This window comes from Helianthus annuus, chromosome 12, assembly GCF_002127325.2.
Source record: "Helianthus annuus cultivar XRQ/B chromosome 12, HanXRQr2.0-SUNRISE, whole genome shotgun sequence".
In the NCBI taxonomy this organism is placed as follows: Eukaryota; Viridiplantae; Streptophyta; class Magnoliopsida; order Asterales; family Asteraceae; genus Helianthus; species Helianthus annuus.
This window is the reverse complement of record NC_035444.2, coordinates 12,352,802-12,373,561: the sequence shown is the minus strand read 5'-3', so window position 1 is coordinate 12,373,561 and position 20,760 is coordinate 12,352,802. Positions and strand designations below refer to the sequence as shown.

General features: G+C 34.3%; 2 protein-coding genes and 1 long non-coding RNA gene across 3 annotated transcripts; 1 reads left to right on the top strand and 2 right to left on the bottom strand.

Moving 5' to 3' along the window:
- Positions 1–7,681: 7,681 nt before the first annotated feature.
- Positions 7,682–8,807, bottom strand: LOC110896396 (acyl-CoA--sterol O-acyltransferase 1). Its single transcript, XM_022143770.2, has one exon. It carries the CDS (start codon positions 8,805–8,807, stop codon positions 7,755–7,757), a length of 1,053 nt encoding a protein of 350 aa, XP_021999462.1. The 3' UTR covers positions 7,682–7,754.
- A 2,252-nt stretch (positions 8,808–11,059) lies between these two features.
- On the top strand, positions 11,060–11,841 carry LOC110894108. The gene is made up of 2 exons (XR_002566108.2): positions 11,060–11,283; positions 11,376–11,841. It is a non-coding gene; the product is annotated as an uncharacterized LOC110894108 (long non-coding RNA).
- A 5,789-nt stretch (positions 11,842–17,630) lies between these two features.
- LOC110894109 (protein SENSITIVITY TO RED LIGHT REDUCED 1) lies at positions 17,631–18,943 on the bottom strand. Its single transcript, XM_022141283.2, has 2 exons — positions 18,812–18,943; positions 17,631–18,665 (listed from the first exon to the last, which is right to left on the bottom strand). Exon 2 carries the CDS (start codon positions 18,589–18,591, stop codon positions 17,746–17,748), a length of 846 nt encoding a protein of 281 aa, XP_021996975.1. The 5' UTR covers positions 18,592–18,665; positions 18,812–18,943; the 3' UTR covers positions 17,631–17,745.
- Between the last annotated feature and the right edge of the window lie 1,817 nt (positions 18,944–20,760).

Sequence of the window (20,760 nt, the reverse complement as noted above, 5' to 3'; positions counted from 1 at the left end):
TTGCCTTCGCCTAAAACAAGTTAAATAATACGGAATTGTCCGACATAAATTTTATAATGAAATTTTAAAGTGGGACCAATCTCTTTATCTTTTGAGATAGAGGAAGGTTTTGTTCCTAGATCTTACGTTTGTAATTTTTTTATTGAAATATAAACAAACGATTTAAGACGACCTTAAAGGTGTGTATGGCCGACACACCCCGCCTTTCAATCCTTGCTACCGTTGAGGCGAAACCGTTGGTACTATTTCCTGTTATAGCACGTGACCCCATCAAGATCTGTGACCATAGGCATGACTTGGCAGAAACCGCTAAACGCATCATACTTACAATGTGCTTACAATGGAGGAATGAGTGACAAAAAAGTTATTGCTTTATATAGATGGAAAAATATAGATATAGACCACAAGAGAGGGGTTGAAAGTACAAGAAGTTTTCTTACTCTGAAATTAATGTTGACTGTTAGGTGTACATTGTAGCAATCACAAGACCTAATATGCATTTTTAACATTAATTTCATTACAAGAATTTTATTTTGTGAAGTTTAAATAAATTGTTACTAATATTAGGGGAAGATCGGGTTTTGTCGAAGTAACCTAAGAAGCATTGTCGAGATGATATGTGACACTCCTTATAAGTAGAATGTAAGGATATTTTGATCTTAAAACACGAACTCTCACCATTTTTTTTTTTTGAAAAGTAAATTACATGTATTGAGTAACACATTGTGAACCTAACCTTTACGTGTCCCCAAACCTACTTAAACATTTAATGTGGTAGAAACAAGTTGTTTATGATGATTTGGACACGGTTTGATGATACCAAACCAGCGATTATTATGTTTGCTCTGTAACAAATAATGTTCTGTTTCATTTGGTTGTAGGTATTTTGGTTTGGTGTGTGTAACAAGTAATGTTCTGTTTCATTTGGTTGTAGGTATTTTGGTTTGGTGTGTGTAAGATTGGTGCTAGCCGCTAGCTAGATTATAGGCCGTTCAAAAAAAAAACCAGCGATTATTATTTTAAGAGTGAGTTGCATAATCTTAAAAAGTTAATCTTATATATATTAGGATTGATCAGGCTCCAAAAAAAATGTATACGGCTTCTTGAGATATATATGTCTATAAAACCAGGATAAGCATGTGGCCTTAACAGTTCTCCCTTATCTATGAGCATTACTACATAGACTAATAACATCTAAACTTTTAACTTGAGTTTTACAACATGATATTCATAGGAAAATATACGACATACATAACTTGATATGAATAGGAAAAGTAATTGAAATCGTTGGTTGATCGATCATGTCCCTAACGATTAAAGGAGGTCTAGAAGTGTAACAAACCCAATAACGACGTGATACACGAACTAGTTATCATTACGTATCATTAATGACAGCGATCATTCTCAAACACGAATCTACTATTTTCATTCCTCAATTTACATTCACACATGTCTCCATACCCATAACCAATACCAACGAAAAAATTTCATTCCTAAACTAATTTTGATTACGAAGAAGTATGGATTACATTTTTGAAAGTTTGTATTTTTTATTATGATTATTATGGTATTGTTTGAGAATAGTAGCAAGTAGAATAATCGGTAAAATCCTACATGAATTAGGGAGATATGTAATTGATTCATAATATTAGAAATGGGAAATATGTATGTAGGGTAGGGATAGTGTACATTAATTCAGAAGTGTGAGAAGTGTATTATAACACTATATATAACACTAGATAACACCATATAAACAGCGTATAACACTATGTAACACCATATAACATCATGTGACACTATGTAACACTATATAACACTATATAACAATATATAACAATATATAACACTATACATCTATCATAGACATGCTATCAGACAAAATATAGTGTTATATTTGTTATATAGTGTTACATAGTGTTATATGGTGTTATATGGTGTTACACAGTGTTATACGGTGTTTATATGATGTTATATAGTGTTATAATACACTTCTCACACTTCTGGATTAATGTACAGGATCCTCTACCTATGTAAATATTCATTTAATAGTTCATTAAGGTAAAATAGTCATTTAATAAGAGTTTTTAATGAAAAGGGGAAATATGTAATATATATGGGTTAGGGAGAGGAAATATGTAATTGTTTTTTTTTATTTGAAGAAATACGTAATAAGCCAGCTTACGAGGGGGAAATATGTAAAAGTCCCAAAATTTTATACAACACAATTTTTAAGGTTTTTTAGTTTTCATATTTTATATAGAATACAATACTCAAGTTAAAGATAATGTCGTATAAAAAGTTATGAACGTACAATAAACAGGGAGGAATATATATCTATCTTGCATGTGGAGAGAGAAAGTTAACAAATTGTAAGTGCAGCAAACTGTCATAACTGTAGCGTTATCAATTATGTGAAAAGTTTAAGATTGTGAAGAAGACCAAGTAAAATAAGAAGTTAGCATGTTCAATCAGAATTTAGTAAATTTTGATTGACCGTCTAAATTTATTAAACTTTGTATGGTTTGGCTTGTTTCAGACTTTAGATGGTCAATCAGAGTTTACAAGGGATAAGTCAGTCAAGATCTAGCATGGGATTTAGAATTTAGTGTATTGCCTATATTTTTTGTGTATGTAGATTAATTCATTTAGACTTTTACAAAACCATCAAGTGTTGTAAGTAGTGACCACGGGTATTTAAATTCCACCTATAGTGGGCCCGGGTAAGTTTTCTCCTCCAGATCTCAAGTTCAAATCTGGGTGATAGAGGCTTCTCATTGAGGGGTTTAAATTGGGGATCTATTGTGTGAGGGGGCTCTCTAATGCGGACCTGGTTAAGACAACATATGCTAGACCTCCCGACATTCACGAATAATTCACACCTTTCAAAAAAAAATTAGACTTTTACAGAACTTGTGTAGTTAGAGAGAGAGAGAGAGAGAGTCTAAAGAGAGAAAGTAAGGGGTATGAGGGTTCCATATCCATGTGAACTAGGTGTCTGGGTCTATGTTTGCCTTAGTGATAGATGTATACTCTTTCGGTGTATGAATATGTGTTGCTTAATGAGAAAGAGTTTCTATTACTTCGTCTATCTCTTGTGTTTTTTTGTTTACGTCTCAATCAAGAACAATGTTTATTGTGTTTGTCATCGATCTAGCGAGTCCCATGGACTTTCACAAATAGACTAATACAAAAATACCCTTACACCTTTTTTTCCTAAACTTTCATCTTAGCCATTGATTTGAAAAATAAATGGTTAAGATTACTTTTTACCTTAGGCCTAACCAAGTTTTTGTTTGATTCTGCCTCATTAATATTATAATTTGAATATGTTCTTGTAACGTCGGTGTTTTTATCTATTAACTACATACTGACCGCAATCATCTTTAGGTATTGAATATGTTCTTGTAATGTTGGTGTTTTTATCTATTAACTACATACTGGCCACAATCATCTTTAGGTAGTTGGCATCAATATGCAAACAGGCATGTAAATGAACCAAAAGTTCATGAACTATTTATGAACTTGTTCGGACGGAAGTTCGTTTATGTTCGTTTATTTAGGTGTTGTTTGTTTTTTTCTAAAAAACTCTGCGCATGCTCTTCTGACTGCGTCTCGTAGATGACACACATACTGTTTGTTTTTCCGAAAACGTTTCATTAAAAAACGTCTGTGCGGGCTCTTCTTGGTGCAGACTTAGCTCGGCCACTTTTAAGATCTTCTAAGGTCTGCAGAGGATTAAACACCACCATCCACCACCACCGTCCACCACCCACCACCGTCCATCACCACCACCGCCGTCCACCTACACCCCCACCACCGTCCATCACCATCGCCAACGTCCACCACCCACCACCACCGTCTACCACCATCACCGTCCACCACCACCGTCCAGCACCACCACCACCACCCACCACCACCGTCCGTACACCACTACCAGTTTATTTTAGAAGTCTACATACGTTAAAAAAACAAACAACCTTCTTCTTGCAAACTGCAGAGGTTTGGTCCACCTCTTCTTCTTTAGATGTCTGCAGATGTGGTCTGCAGACTGCATACACTTTACATCTTAAAGACAAATAACACCTTAATAAGCGAATGTACATGCATGAACAAAACTTTTTGTTAAACGAACAAACAAGAACACACATTTTGTTCATTCATTTGTATTCATGATCGTCTGTTTATGTCTTTCATTTATATTCATTCATTTATGTTTGTTCGTTTATATTTGTTCATTCAAAAGTGTTAATTAATATAAACCTAAAATGTGTTATAAACCAGACATTTTAGGCTCAACCTATTACTTATGGGCTTTAGAGTTTATGGTTATGTTTATCTCTATATATTATAATGTTGAATATTGTGAAGGAGTGAATTCAGTTTATCTCTTTTTCTCTTTAGTTTTTATCACGTTATCACCACTGACTTTTTATATTTGTTCGTTTAAAAATGTTAATAAACATATACATAGTTATATTTCTATAAATGTAAACATAACTTTCTAATTACTTATGTAAATGTAAATAAATAGGACTTTCTAATTACTTATGTAAATATAAATAAATTGTACTTGTAATAAAGATGGACTTTCCAATGGAACTTATCGCAATTAACCACTAAAACAAAAAACTACTTAACGTTTGTTTATGTTTGGTCAATTATGTTCATTTGTATTCTTTTATGTTTGTTAACTTATGTTCGTTTAAGTTCATTTATTTATGTTAGTGAATTGTTCATTTAGGTTTTAAATGAACGAACACAAAAATGCTCAATTTTTTAATTTCTTAATGAATGAACATGAACATATAAAATTGTTCGATTATATGTTGATGTTTGATTAAAATTAAATGAACGAACACGAGCATGACTTTGTTCATGTTTGTTTGGTTCGTTAAGAGGCCTAAATGCAATATATTTAAAACATTACTTTAGATTGTTCTTACTTTCCATCATAATGTTTAACTGGTTTTAACAGCTTTCGATAAGATTGGTTACACCTAAATACCAATTTCAATCGAATTGCTAGAGTTAACTAAAAGTCTTATGCTTTGATTAGTAATTAAGCAAGATTTATGGAGGTACATGCGTCTATCTTTTGTTGTATAGATTTAAGTTCATTCCTCTAGTTAGATCATATATTAATAGAAGTTTATTCTTATTGGTTTATGCACTTTTTGTTTTCACCCGACAAGTACACTCATTCATATAAAGAGTTTAGTATAATTTTATCACGGCAAGTTTCTTCAGTTTTCACTAGAAGTTAACTATTAAGTTTCGTTATGTGACCCAAATAAACATCCACAAATGATAATAATAGCAACATAAAGAAAGGTGGGACTCTAATAAAGAACATAAGAATATTTGATCACTAGTATTAAGCCATTGCGTTGCAGTGGTGGTCATAAAATTGTGTTAAATAGTAACAATACTATACCATTGTCAGCGACCACCAACACCGGAAAAGCTCGTAAAAACAAAATAAATAACAACAGGGAAAAATAACGTCGAGCGAAAAGCAGAAAAATAGATGTGACGCAACGGGCCACTCAAACGGGAAAAAAATATACGAAAAAATGTTGAACCTGACACGCACGTTGCGGTGCGTTAACTCACAAAATTTAGAACGAAACGAAAAACTTGGGAAAGATGAAAAGTATGGTGGACCAAAATTGAAAATAAAAAAAAAGAGTTGGGATTAAGTTGCAAAAGATAAAAAACTTTGGGTTAAAAGTAAAAAAAACAAAGGGTATAAATTGCAAAATTGAAGTTATTTATTAATTTTAGATAAAGATAAGGATAAAAATAAGTGATATCTATATATTGTTTATTAATTAATATTAATATTAAAAGAAATTTATTAAAGAAATATAAATAAAATTTATGAGGTTGAAGGAGAGAATGTCATGTGAAATTATTTGGAGTCTTTTATTATAAGTAAGATTTAGTTATATAATTTAGAAAACTGCTCACTTTATTAGATTTTAAAAATTAATTAATAATTTAGTTATATAAAAAATTGTTCACTTTACTAGACGACTATTCACGTTTCCGACCATGAAAGAACTGATGCGCCCACAACGAACAATGCAAACACCATCGTAAGAGTGTAAAATACAATAGTGCTAATCGTACGAAGCATACGCGAGCAAAAAATTGAGACGCGTGTCATTCCTAATGATTTTATAACGTGCGCGATTATATATATAACATGCGTAATTAGGGTTTGGAACAACCCATGCGTAATTTGGAGTTTAACTTGCATAATTTTCATGCTTGGTGGCACGCGGATTTTGATTTTTTTTAAACGTGCGTAATTACGTAATAACATGCGTAATTATGTAAATAACGTGTGTGGTTAGGGTTTAACTGAACCCATGCGTAATCATGTAATAAAGTGTGTAATTATGCATTATAATGTGAGTAATTTTGTCAAGTTAATCACTATTGTGTCACCGCGTTCAAGTGAAGGCCTAGGGTAGGTCAATCGTGTGGCTAAGATACTCACATACGCATCGCACGATAAGTATTATTGTACGTTAACCAACATATATATATATATATATATATATATATATAGAGAGAGAGAGAGAGAGAAAATCTATTGTACAATCTGGATTACCGTTCGTTGCGTATGCTCGGGAAATATAACATGAGTGATTATTTTTATAACATGCGTGATTATAGTTTTTGAGTTTGCGTAATTTCCCAGCGTACACATCGTACGTTAAGGAACATTGTACGTTAACCAACCCATATATATATATATATATATATATATATATATATATATATATATGTAGAGAGAGAGAGGGAGAGAGAGAAACAAGTTGAGGTGAAAACAGTTGGAAGTGTGAAAACGGTGAGAACGATTTTCAGCCACAAGATCTTTGTGATTTGTGGCTGAGATTGATAGGTGACGTTTTTGTAAATATTGGGAACCTTACAACTCCTTGATTGTTGTCGCCATTTTGCTCAGCTCCTCTAACTCTATCCAAAATGTTTGTTAATTGAAGCTCCAATAACTCTATCCAAAATGTCTGTTAATTGAATGAGTATTTCGGTAACTCTACTAATAAAAGTAAGAATTTATACATGTAATTAGAAAGTTAATTTTTTAAAGACATATCTTGACGGTTATATGTGTTAACAAATGACATTATACATTATTCAACCTGTAAAATACATAATTTTATTCAACTCTTGCAATATATAGGTTTTTATTGACATAATACCCTTGCAATACACAGGTTTTTTATTTACATGATTTATCTTACTAAGCATACAACTTTACATTTATTCAATTTGTATAATTCAGGGATTCATTGGACTTATATTGACAAACAAAGGGAATTACATAAGAATGACAGGTAAATTGGCAACAAGCTGCACCGCAACGCCCTTTTAAATAGCAAATCGAGTTCTACCGAAAACAAAGCTCTGTCAAGAAATTGTTGTGCACGACTTTTTACACTATGTACAGGAAACCGACAGCTTCAAGAGCACAGATTCTAACATAGTAATATTATATTCCAATAGGATTTTGAAAATAGAGAGGAACAAAAGATGGGGCAGCCGATTTTGGCTTATATACTTTGCTTCTCATTAAATTCACCCTAGACACTATGAGGAGAATGAAGATAGGCTGACCGATTTTGGCTTTAACAAAGCGGTGAAAGTTTTGTGTTGGGATTTCCCTCAAAAACCAAAAGAAACAATAGATTTAATTAGCATTGCATGAACGAATGTGTGTTTATTTAAATGTATGGACAAGAAGCATTACTAGGGCTAATTAGCCGGCCAGTGGTGACAAACTCTAAAAATGCAACAGTTTCTTGACATCCTCGAACCTCTGGTTTGAACCGTAGAAATGGCGGAAAGAACAACCAGAAACAAGTAACAAGCACGCATCCGAGTGTTAACGGTCGAGAAACAATGGTGGGCAGATGCAGCCCCATTCTTTTGATACAAACTTCAATGCTTACCAATACTCCATGCAATAAAAAGAAGCAAGTAACTTCACCAGAAGGTTTTAATCTACCAATGTTATAGAATATAAACTCATGCATCACCCCTGAAACAAGAAATGTTGTGAAAATCGCAACTAGTGAGGCCCATTTTCTTGACGCGAAACGCAAAGAAATGGAGCGAACCGGATCATATATGGTTGGGTGTAGAATGCTAGTGACCATGAGGTTCCACCTTTTACCCCAAAAGTCTTGTAGGGAAGTGGCTAGGTAAGGCTCATCGAATGGCGGCTCAAACTCCATTTGCACAACGGTTCGAGCCACATATGCAACCATGTCTAGCACTATTTCAAGCATGAAATAGATATGAAAGCAATACAATGACATCATAACCTTTGGATGAATATATTGGTTATAATCATACACCTTAAGTAACATTCCAAACAATGAAAGCTTCACTAGATATCCTTTTTTCGCCGTTTTCTTTGTTTCTTGAATTGGGCTTTCAGAACGCGAATGAGTAGATGCGATCTTGATTGGTAGACATGCCATGGGGACAAAGCGCGACAATGGGATTGGTGGGTCGGAAGAAAGAGGGCCTTTTCCATAAGCAAAGAGAAGAAGTTTGAAGTTTGCAAGCCATGCTATAAAGAAAGAGGTTAAACCACCAAGGTGCATGGTGGTTAGCTTGAGTGGAAACCATAGAAAGAGGCATGTGACAATGGACAATGCCAAAAGTCTAGTGGTACCCTTTGGTATGAACTTGCCAATGGTGTAACAATATAGGAGACATGCAAACACTACTATCCAGACCACAATGAAGTTACCAACCTCTCCCTCCATGGTGATCTCTCTTTTCTACTTCTAATCAAGAAAATGAAAGAAATTCATATATATATACATACACACATGTGTGTGTGTGTGTTAGAGAGAGATGCACCACAAACAATTCCAAGAACATAAAATTATCAACAAATATTCAAAATTCTGTCTTTAAATTGATTCCCATGTCCAAATTATTTTAATTGTCTATATGATCATGTTTTGATTTTGATTTTTTTTTTGTTTGTATATATCTGTTTTATTTCTGATCCCATTTCAGTGTAAATTAGATCATGTGTGTGTTAGAGAAAGAGAAAGGGAGAGAGGCACAGCAAACAATTCCAAGAATTTAAAATTATCAACAAAAAATTAAATTTGCAGTCTTTAAATTGCTTCCCAAATCCAAGTTTTCATCGTCTATATCCTGTTTAGATTTTGAATTCTCTTTTTTTATATTCTATGTTTTATTTTATCTAAAACTAGTGAGATTCCCGGCTCGACGCAACAGAAATTTAGTATGGTTCGTTACAGTACTGACACTCAGTATGGCAACGCACTACTAGAAAAGTGGTCATTTTGCTACGGAAATTTCCTACGAAAAAAAATGCGTCACAAATTCTAACACATTTACTACACATTTCCTACGGAAAAAAGACCATGATTTTTTTGGGCAATTTGTGACACAATAGTTACAAATATACTAATTCTAAGTATTGTGTCAGAAATGCGTAGCAACTTGTTACGCATTTCCGACGAAAACAATATTTATTTGTTGGAATTCGATTTATATGTTAAATTCATTTAAATATTAATTGTTGCGTCAGAAATGCGTAGCAACTTGCTACGCATTTATGACGAATTATTTATTATTATACTTAGATTATATTTTAATGTTTAATCAACATTATTATTAATTATTGCGTAGGAAATGTGTAGCAACTTGTTACGCATTTGTGATGGAAAATTTATTGTGTAGGAAATGTGTAGCAATTTGCTACGCATTTGTGATGGAAAATTTATTACCATATTGTGTAGGAAATGTGTAGCAACTATCTACGCATTTGTGATGGAAAATTTATTGTATAGGAAATGTGTAGCAACTTGCTACGCATTTGTGATGGAAAATTTATTGTGTAGGAAATGTGTAGGGTTTAGATGTGCAATGGACCGTTGGATTGAAAATTAGGTGAGCAATGGACCGTAGGATGATGATCCGTGTGAAGTTTAACTAAAGCTTTTGATTGGCTCAATTAGGTGAGCATGGAATCTATTACTTGTATTATTATTAACTAGTTAATTAATGAAAAAATATTATTATTATTAATATGGTGGCACATAAATTATATCCAGTTTTTTATAAACTTGTTATATCAATTTGTTTTTATAAATCACATTAAAAGTGTAATTATATCAATTTGTTTTTATAAATCGTATTAAAAGTGTAATTATATCAATTTTTTTTTTTTTGAAAATCTCCCTAAGTATAGAGTACAACTACTCAATGCATCAACATGTTGATAATTTATAATGTATAAATATGTTTCATATTTTATTATTACCATATAAACACGTGATTTACGGCTCTTAGTTTCTCGCAAAATAAGCATTAGAACGATAATAAATAGTGTTTAAGGCGAACGTTACCTCTGTTCATATTGATGCATTGAGTAGTTGTACTCTATACTTAGACCGTGGGGTATGGGGCGGGGGTTTGGGCGTGGGTTGGGGTAAAACGCCCAAGCCACCACCTCGGGTGGGCTTGGGTTTGGGGAGCGGTGTCCTTTACTAGGTATTTTGTTGCACACCCCCGCTCCCCTTTCTCTCTTGATGTACTGCAACCCTCACACACCCCCGCTCCCCTAGCTAGTGACTTCCTGCAACTCCGACAACGGAAACAGCCGGCCACCACCATCTGGTGGTGGTGTACAAAATACTGACAACGCCGAAAAATATGAATTTAGTTTTGCGAATTTATCGTGCTTTCAAATGCCGCAAAACGCGAACGTGGACGAGAAACGCGACTATAGGAACGCACCGACAACGAAATGGAAGCATCGGACACGAGTATGGCCTAAAAACAAAGACATTATGATATTTTAGTACATTTTTAGTAGGATAAATTACACTTTTCGTTCTTTATGTTTGTATCAGAGTACATTGGATGACCTTTAACGGGCTTCAAAGACGCCAGTGGGCCGATCAGGAGACACACTCTAATGGGCTTTAGGCCCGGCCCACTCAAAAACCCTACCTATTTAAAGGACTCAAACCCTAAATCCCTTCATTTCAAACAGCCGCATACCATGTCTTCCCCCATTTCTCTGATCTCTGCTAATTTTTGCCAAACCCACATACAACTAAGGACATCATCTTCTCAAATATATACAAAACATCCTACCCGCTCCCTCTCCCTCTCGATCTCCTTGCCGGCAACCACATCGGCCGACTGCCGACCGGTATCTCAGTTCCGTTCACCGGTAAAAACCGATTAGATCAGGTTATATTTTGTCAGCCGTTGGCTTTTATACGTTAGATTTCTTTGTATGGTCGGATAAATGATTTTCCATTTTTGTTGTTTTCAAATGTCAGGCAATTTTGTTCTAAGATTATGCTTTCAATAACTCACGGTTTAGCATGAGACCAAACTTATTGTAAATAGTAACCATACATGAACAGTGATGTTTAGACCCTATGTATTGTTGCTTTCAGTAGTAAATCAAAGAATAAAAAAAGGCAAACCATCTAAACCGTGGGAGACCGGCTACTTCTTGATGGTGATGACGATTTGCTGTTGTTGGTAATGTTGGTGGTTCGGATACTTCCAGATCGATTCAAGTTTGGTTAAAATAGATGACATCAGCTTGATGATGGTTCGGGTTTTGTTTCGGCTCGGGTCACGGTTCGGTTCAGATTAGATTTAACGCGGGTCAATTTGTCTATACCCGTGTTATACATATGTATTTGTGTATATCCGATGAATATGTAATTTTATTTTCTTTATGTTTGTAGATTTTATAATTTTTTGTTTGTAAATTTGTATAAATTTATTATTAATGTTATTGAATTTGTATAGTTTTTTTTGTTTTATTTGCTTTTGTATAGAATAAAACTAGAAAAAAAACATTTTTTTTAAACAAAGCATATTTTTACTGACGGGTTTGTGATAAAATCCATTGCTGAAAACCTTTTATTTTTTTATTTAATTTATTACAAATTTGTCAGAAATGCGTAGTAAACAGGTAGTAGGAAATTTGTCATAAACTATGAAAAATATAAAAATTAAATTTCGTGATAATTGTGTAGCAAAAGTTAACAATTAACTTTCGTTAAATGGGTAGGAAAATGCGTAGAAAATATGTAGCAATTTGTGACAGCCTTTTTTTTGTCAGAAATTGGTAGGAAAATGCGTAGAAAATGCGTAAGAAACCAGTTTCCTACGAGTGGTTTTCCTACATATGCATTTTGTCACAAATTCGTAGAAAATCGCGAGTTGTGACGCATTTCCTACGGAAAATGGTGTCAGAAATTTTAATTTTTCTAGTAGTGACGGAAAGAAAAGGCCCAAAAAATAAATTCGTGATATACCAAAAAGAATATCGACACGTGTTTTACATGGATCAAAAATAATAAAAACGAATACAGGTATGGGTTCTGATAGGTACGGATGTTGTTCGGTCGGTATCATTTTAGTACCGGCACTAACTATAGCTTATGACAGAGCCGTTCTAATGTTTTTGTAGGCCCTAAGCAGACTACGAAGTGGAGGCTCTTTTGCAAAACATATAGAGATTAATAGAAAAAAATAGCAGCTAAAATTAACCTACGTTTAGTAATTAGCCCTAATTTTGCCCATAAATTCTCCTCCAATCTTGACAGACCCGACGCCATGAGTGATTACCATTAGTGATAGCCGATAACCTAGAAAATCGAAAGAGCAGGTTGTGATAGGAGGTAGGAACGATGACCGCGGCTCAATTTTAGGTATTTTTGGCGCTGATTCACGGAATTCGGATGAGGTGGAGGGTAGATGGTTGCTACAGACTGCAGTTATTAAAAAGCATGGTTTAGTTTTGCTTTTTATTTGAGCCTGATACATATACAATATATAAAACTTTACTAAAAATTGGAGGCCCTTGATTTCTGGTGGCCCTAGGCCCGTGCCTAGATTGGTAAGCCTATGGGGCCGGCCCTAGCTTATGATACCAAAAAATTACTTTATTTTGATTATAACTTCGTTTTCAACAAAATATATACCGGATTGTTAAGAGAAAAAAAGTAAACACAGTTGCATATTAAGCCTTTCTTTCAAAAATATTAACAAACAAAAGTTATTAAAGAAAATTCTAAAAATTAAATGAGTTATAAAGTGTATATCAATAATTCAACAACTTATTTACTTCACATGTTAGAAACATGTGAAATATTATTTTTCAAATACATATACATGTTGAATATTTTCATGTAAAATGATAAAAAGCTTCATGGTTGCATAAACATGTAACGGTTGCATGTTAAAAACGTGTAAAATGGTAATTGAGATCGATGATTATGCTTAGGTGGCCCAGCCCAACTCGTTTCATATACAGCCTTAAAATTATGGCTATATAAAAATAAAATCTGTTAAATTAGTTTAAGACCCATAGCATGATTTATTTAATAATATTTTTTTTTTTTTTGAATGGCTAACGTTGTACACCATAGGGATTGAACCCCTGACCTCTTCTATCCTAAGCTCTATCTAAACTCACCAACACCACTGGGCTATTCCCAAATGGATATTTAATAATATATAAATGACATTATTGATGCCTACCGTGGCTTTTAATATACGTGTTTCAGTATAAAGTAGTTGACATGTGAAGATGAACCGTTTTAAAAAGTATAAGTTGTATAACTTTCGAACTACTAAATTTGTTTGAAATGAGTTGATTTAGGAAATTTCCATAGCAGCTAGCGGCAACGGGTATTGGTGAGTGGCACCCGCAATGGGGACAACGGTGGAGACCGTAGAGAAGGAGGTGGCAATGGTGGTGGTGTGTCATCGATGTTGAAGGTGGCAAAAGCAACAGTGATAGTTGCGATCAGTGGCGAAGCTTGAGATTTCCGATCGAGGGGTCGAAGACATATATACCAAAAATTTCTATAAAACCGGTGGGTCAAAAACGTATATACCCAAAAATTTCTATACGAAAACTATATACTCTCCACTACTGAGTGAAAAGTTCGGGGGGTCGGTCGTCCCCTCCCGCCCCCACAAAGCTACGCCCTTGGTTGCGATGCTGGTGGCGAAGTCGCCGACGGCCATATTATGACACCTTTTTAGAGAAAGTATTAATTTGGGTGAAAAAATTGTTTATGGGCATAATATTATACAACAGGTTAATTTGGGTTTTTTCAGATTATACAATTAGTCAATTTCAAGTGACTACTCTAAAATTAGCTAAGGTAAATTGGGTACAAATGAATGAGCACAAAACATCATCTTTTGCCCTTAACTTCATAAATTAAGGGCAGGGGCGGATTTAGAGGGGTTATCGGGTTCCCAGGAACCCAGTCGATTTGGAGAAAAACGATTTTTTGTAGTGTAAACCTTGTATGATTTGGAAAAAAAACGTTTTTTTTTTGTAGTGTAAACCTTGTATGATTTGGAAAAAGGAACCCAGTAAAAAAACTGGCTGGATCCGCCACTGATTAAGGGCACTTTCACAACCTAAATTAAGCGCACTTTGCCCTTTAATTCCCCTTTTTTCCTTCGCACTGTTTGTATTCGATAACTGATTACAAACCTCTCAAGTTGATTAACCGCTCTAATACCAATTGATAGAAATCAGACCTTTTTCAACATAATCAAACAATTAATTTAACAAGTCAAAACTCTTTAATAAAACCAAATAAAATAAAACTAGTATAAATTCCAAAATTTCCTGCTAAAATAAAATACAAACAAAAACAATCCATTTGAATCCTTCAACTTTTTTATATTGACAAGATTAGTTCCAATAGTAGCATCTGAATCAGTCAGCATGTTTCTAAAATTTACGCATTAAGAGGCTCCACGAACCATTAAAAAGTGTTTTTTAAGGGAACCAAACACACTCTACCTTTGATCGATTCAGAGATAGCCTCTTGATGATTCTCTTGATTGAATTATTAAGATGCCACCAAACAGCCGTACTATTTACTAGTTGCCGTTGTTAAAGTCTTTTGAGATGGATAGTTGTCTAATCTATCTATTATATGATTTACAAACGATAATAAATTATGGCACACAGGTTGCGTCGTGTCGTTTTCTGATTGGACCATCTAGACAAGTGGCATGGCACGATTGGACCAGAAAATCAGAAGTTTTTTTTTCCTTTTGGTATTCACCAATTTTATGTTTGTATTAGGGGTAAATTGAAGGATTAAAACTCAAATGAGGTTTTGGTCCATGGTAGAAGCCCACGGACGGGCCACGGTCTCCTTCCATGAGCCCAGGTGGTGTGTTTTCTGATTTTTTTTTTTCTTTCTAACTTTGTTTTGTTAAATTTTTTTTTCAAGTTTCTTTAGGTTTGTGTATTCTATCTTGTTTTCCTTTTTTTTCTAGGCTTTTTAATTTGTTTTACCTTTTGTTTTAGTATCCAAGTACATTTTGTTTTTCTAACACTCCCGTTTTATAAACATTTTGAAATATGCTACAACAGATTACGACTATAAGTATGGAAAAAAAATAAAGATCTTCGTAGTGCGAGTAAAAACATTTTACTATTAATTTATTTTATTGTTGTGATTACTTTTGAGCATATTTTGTTTTTCTCTTAAAGTATGATGTTTATAATGTTCGACGTGCTTCTTACTTCTCAACATAAATGTTACACAAAACATAGTTTGGAATAGTAATGTTTAAGTGATCAAAGCACATCATACATGTTATGAAAGATGTGTCACGGTTTAGTTTTTGTATATAAAGTAACATCTTTACCATTTTTGTTATTTTAATCATATAATGTAATGCTTTGTAAAATTAGGAATATATTTTTGCAACGTGCTTATTTTTATCTATATTTCTATCAAAGTTGTTTTTCCAAACATCTCGTATATTAGAAACCAATATTTTTATAACCGGATATTGAACCGGGCGCCTTACTGGCCCACCAGTCAAACCGGTCGAATCAGATTTAAAAACTGGATAATACTATTATTAGATTAAAAATATACGATATCCGGTCGAATCAGATTTAAAAACTGGATAATACTATTATTAGATTAAAAATATACGATATCCAAAACAATATTAGAAAAATATAGATTTAAATATAATATTTCGAAGGTAAAATTACTATATATTACTAAACGAATTGAAATGAATAGTTATTTCAATATTATACTTTTATTACTATAATATTATAATAATAGTTATTTTCTTTGCTTTTTAACTTTAATCCTTTTTTTATAACAATACTTATTTTTTTTTACTTTTTAATTTTAATCCTTTTTTTTATATCAGGGGTTGGGATAAGCTTGGTGTCAACCGATATCGAACCAGTACTGGTATCGAAAATACCGGTACGGTCCTGTTCGGTATCAGTACATGAAGGTAAAAACCGGCACTAATACAGAAAACGCCAAAAGTTGGTGCCGAATTGATATTGGAAATCTTTTGATTCGGGAAATTCAGTGCTGCTACCTGGTACCATTTGCTCATCCCTGATCACGATTACCGTACGAACAACGGTATCGTACAACTTTTTATGTTGATTTTCTTTAACTTTTAATTTTTTCTTTTTTTAGTTTCAAGGTAGGGATGAGCTCGGTGCCAACCGATATAGAATCGGTACTGATACCGAAAATACCGGTTACGGTATGAAGCTAAAAAACGGTAACCGGTACCAGTAACGCCAAAAGGCGGTACCGAATTAGTACTTAAGAGCTTTCGGTTAGACAAATTTGGTACTGGTACACAGAACAATTTGCTCATCTCTGACCACGGGTTTCATACGAACAACATCGTTACCATACAACTTTTTGGTTGATTTTCTTTCGATTATCTTTTAGTGCTTTTTTTGTACATTTTCATTGTATTCTTGTCAGTAGTTCTGTTCACAACACGCTTGGAGCGATTTCAAAACACATGTATACATAGACTAAATAACAAAAGAAATTTGCCGCAACGCGGCGAACTTCTTTAAACCTAGTTTTATTAATAAAAATTTGAGATGCTCGAAAAAAAAAGATTTTTTTTTACTTTTCAATTCCTTTTTGTAGCTTTCTTCCATGTTGATTCCCAACAAAACTATTTTCTTCCTTCCAAACATGCTGCATTTGAAGTTTTCTTTTTCTCTCTTTAAGCATATCCAAGTGTATTATGGTTCTGGTTATGTGCTTGTATTGAACCAAACGCAACTCTCCATCTCCAACTCATTAAGCACCGGCCGCCGGTTCAACCACTGAATCTCCTGTTCGACCTCCGGCCACCGGTCAAACCAGCCGGCCTAATGCAAAACTGCTCCAAGCCTCCAACATAGCGACAAGGCCCGATACACCCCAACGAACGCCAGCCTGCTCAGCTGTTCCGATCCAGTCCAGCCCTGGAAACCTTGTTAATAACAGCTAGCTAAAAGCTAGCAAAAGAACAAATAAACATCAGACAAAAAGGGGCGGGTTTTGTAACCAACGGTACGTGAATTCTCAGAGACACCATTGAACCAACCCATCTAAGTAACGTTGATTTTTCCTATATCAATTCACAATCCCGAAGAAAGAAAAACTAAGAGCCATATTAAACATGTTTCCTTTCCACCAATTTTTACTAGCAAAATCATATTGTACCAATTATCATTTCCCAAAACAAGTGTAAAAAATCAGTTCCAAACCAAATTATATAAAAACTTCGATTTAAAAAGAAACAATAAATCAAGTTTAGAGATATCTCAGCAGCATTCAATCTTCAATTACTAGATCAATAACAAGATACTAAATTTTAGCATAATAGATGCAAGTTTGTAGTCGGGTCAACACTAAAAAAATGCCAACTTGAACCTTGAAAGGCTCGAAAATAATCATCCGAGACGGTAGAAATTTCAAACTCTTTGGTGAACGGTCGTATGGCAAGTAAATGCTTCCTCGACTCATCCAACGTTGAACCCCGGACCACAGAGTGATGTTGCTCGTATTTCTCAAAGCTGTTGCCGAACAATATGATTTTGTTCAAACTGTCATGTTTCCAGTTGGTCTTTAGAAGATTGTCGTATAGCTCGGCTTCACAATGTGGCATGAAAAACAGAATCGGGTTCACAACTTTTCTCATGCCTTGCTCGTTCACCGAAAGAACATGACATTTTAGCGCCTCCAAGACCTTTGACTCAGTCAACGAAATGATTGGATCGAAAACCTCTATTTCTCCAACCCAATCAAGTTTTCTTTTCATGAGAATCGCGAGGCTAAGCTGTAAACGAGGTGATTCGAAGGATTCAATGCTACCAATACCGTATATCACCATGTTTACTTTGTGTTCTGATCCTGTAACCTTACGAAAATGGTCTGACGCTTCGGAAGTAACAATTTGATCTAGAAAAACACTGAAAAAACGAGATTTCTCGAGTTTTTCAATACAGATTTGCATCTTCTGCATTAAGTGTAGTTCTCTTTCTGGGGTCGTTTCGAGATCGGTTGGAGTCCAATGTGTTTGTTCTAGCTGTTGTTGTATTGTGGTTTTAAGTTTAGGAAGTTTTCGTTTGTGATTCTTGCGACGTGGCAAAACGATTGTCCAGTCATCTGTTACCGCTTTATGCTGGTCAGATGTCAAGGTATCTGCAGAAGCAGCCATTGTCTTTCTTAATCAAGAAGACCCCCAAAAAGCAAATATAATCCCCAGCCAGGTAGTTACAATCGTCAATCCCCCTGAGATAGTCACATAATTGGCTGGTCATGGCACGATTTTCGTTTTGGTTCGTCCGATCCAATTCGCGGTACGAACAAGATCCGACGACCATAATGGCAAGAATTCAAATGTAATAGAGAAGAAATGGTGGCTAATCGAAGCTTACCTGCTTGCTTGCTGGCTGGCTGATTGAACCTTACCTTCCCTCCCTCCCAGCTGAATCGTAGAATGAAAGAAAGAAGATCTCTCGGCTGTTTGTTTTTTAGGTTTAGAAGAGGAGGAGGACGGCTGCTTGCTTTAGTTGTTTAGGGTTGTTTTAATTTTAATTTTATTTCTATTTTTATTTTAACTATATATATTATTATTAGCCAATAGAGTAAACTGCCATTTTGGTCCTTGAGGTTTGGTCACTTTTCCCACTTTAGTCCAAAACTCAAATTTTTTGCATCTAGGTCCCTGTGGTTTCAGTTTTATTGCCATTTTAGTCCAAAAACAAAGTTAGGTGAGATTTCTAAAAAAAACCCCTAATTTTTGTCCTTTTCCTTAGTTTAATGAAGGGCATTTTAGTCATTTTGTCTACTACCCACCCCCACCCTACCCCTCTCTCCTTTTCTTCTCTCTTTCCCCTTCTGATCATCAATATCCTGAAACCCTAGGCTCGTAGTTCAAAATCACAAAATCTATGCCACCCTCTTCCTCAAATCTCCACTTCATATTTCTTCCTCAAATCTCCATTTCACCTAAATCCCTATCAAATTTTAACAAAGAGAGGCTCAATTCTGTTAAAGTAGGGTTGCTACGGCTATGTTGTTTGAGAACAACACCACCATTGTCATCACTGCTAAGGTTTACATCCTTTGTCCTTGTCTCACCGACACCGTCATCGCTTTCTCCGGCTGCTGGAAACTCCGATTCATCAACACAACTCACAAGATAACAGCATCGCTTCTGCGATTAACCTCCTTGATTCTGCTCTTGCTTTATCGCCGACCTATGAACCGACTTTAAAACTGAAAGCTACGGCTCTGCTTCATCTCAGAATGTTCAATGAAGTTGCAGATATGATTCAGGATTATATTCCGAGCATGAACTCTGAATAGGTATGTTGATCGATTGTTTGTGGTAGTGGTGGTTGAATAGATCGGACAGGTTTAAGGATTTGGGGATTTGGATTGTATGTGTAATGTGTGTGCTTTTAGTAAAGCAAACTGAGATTGACCATATTCAAAATATCCAGGTTATCCATGGATGCCCCTGTTTGGAAAAATAAAGCATTTCAACTACATGGGTCATAAAAGTACAAACTTTGGATCATTTATGACTTCTTGATTTTAATTTTAAGAATATATAACTTGATATATGCAAAAGATCAAAGGTTGTTGCAGTTGTTAGGAAACCTTTAATAAATAACCACACATATTTCCTTCATTACTTTTTATTCGATGGCCACAGGTCTCATTAGAACATACTTTGCTGTTGATTTGGTTCTTCTTTTATCATAATCTACCTCCAGCCTTTGTTGTTTGATTGATTCACTGCTAACATCTTTTTAATTTTTAAATTTTATTATTTGGTAATTATGTTAATTAAAAATGACCATTTTGCCCCTAAGAAAAGGACAAAATAGGAGGATTTAATTGGAGAAATCTGAGCTAATTTCACTTTTGGACCAAAATGGCAATAAAACTGAAACCACAGGGACCCAGATGTAAAAGATTTGAGTTTTGGACTAAAGTGGCAAAAGTGACCAAACCTCAGGGACCAAAATGGCAGTTTACTCTAGCCAATAAATGGTAAAAGAAATTTAATCTATTTTTACCTATTATTTTGAGGTTTTTTTATTTACTCTATCTTTGTTGTTAACATGATTTTTAGGGGTTGGCTAAATGCACCCCTATTTTTACTTTTCATACCTCCTTTCTAAAAATATTATTTTAAAAACTTGTCATGTTCCACCCCTATACAAACCATTATATTTGAAATGTTTTTTTTTTCCAAAAGGTTAAAAAAACGTTTTTTGTACTAAAAAAAATAATAAGGTTTTTTTATTAAACTTTCTTTTTTCATAACAATTATTTTTAAATATTAAAATTATAACCTTTTTCTCTAAATAAA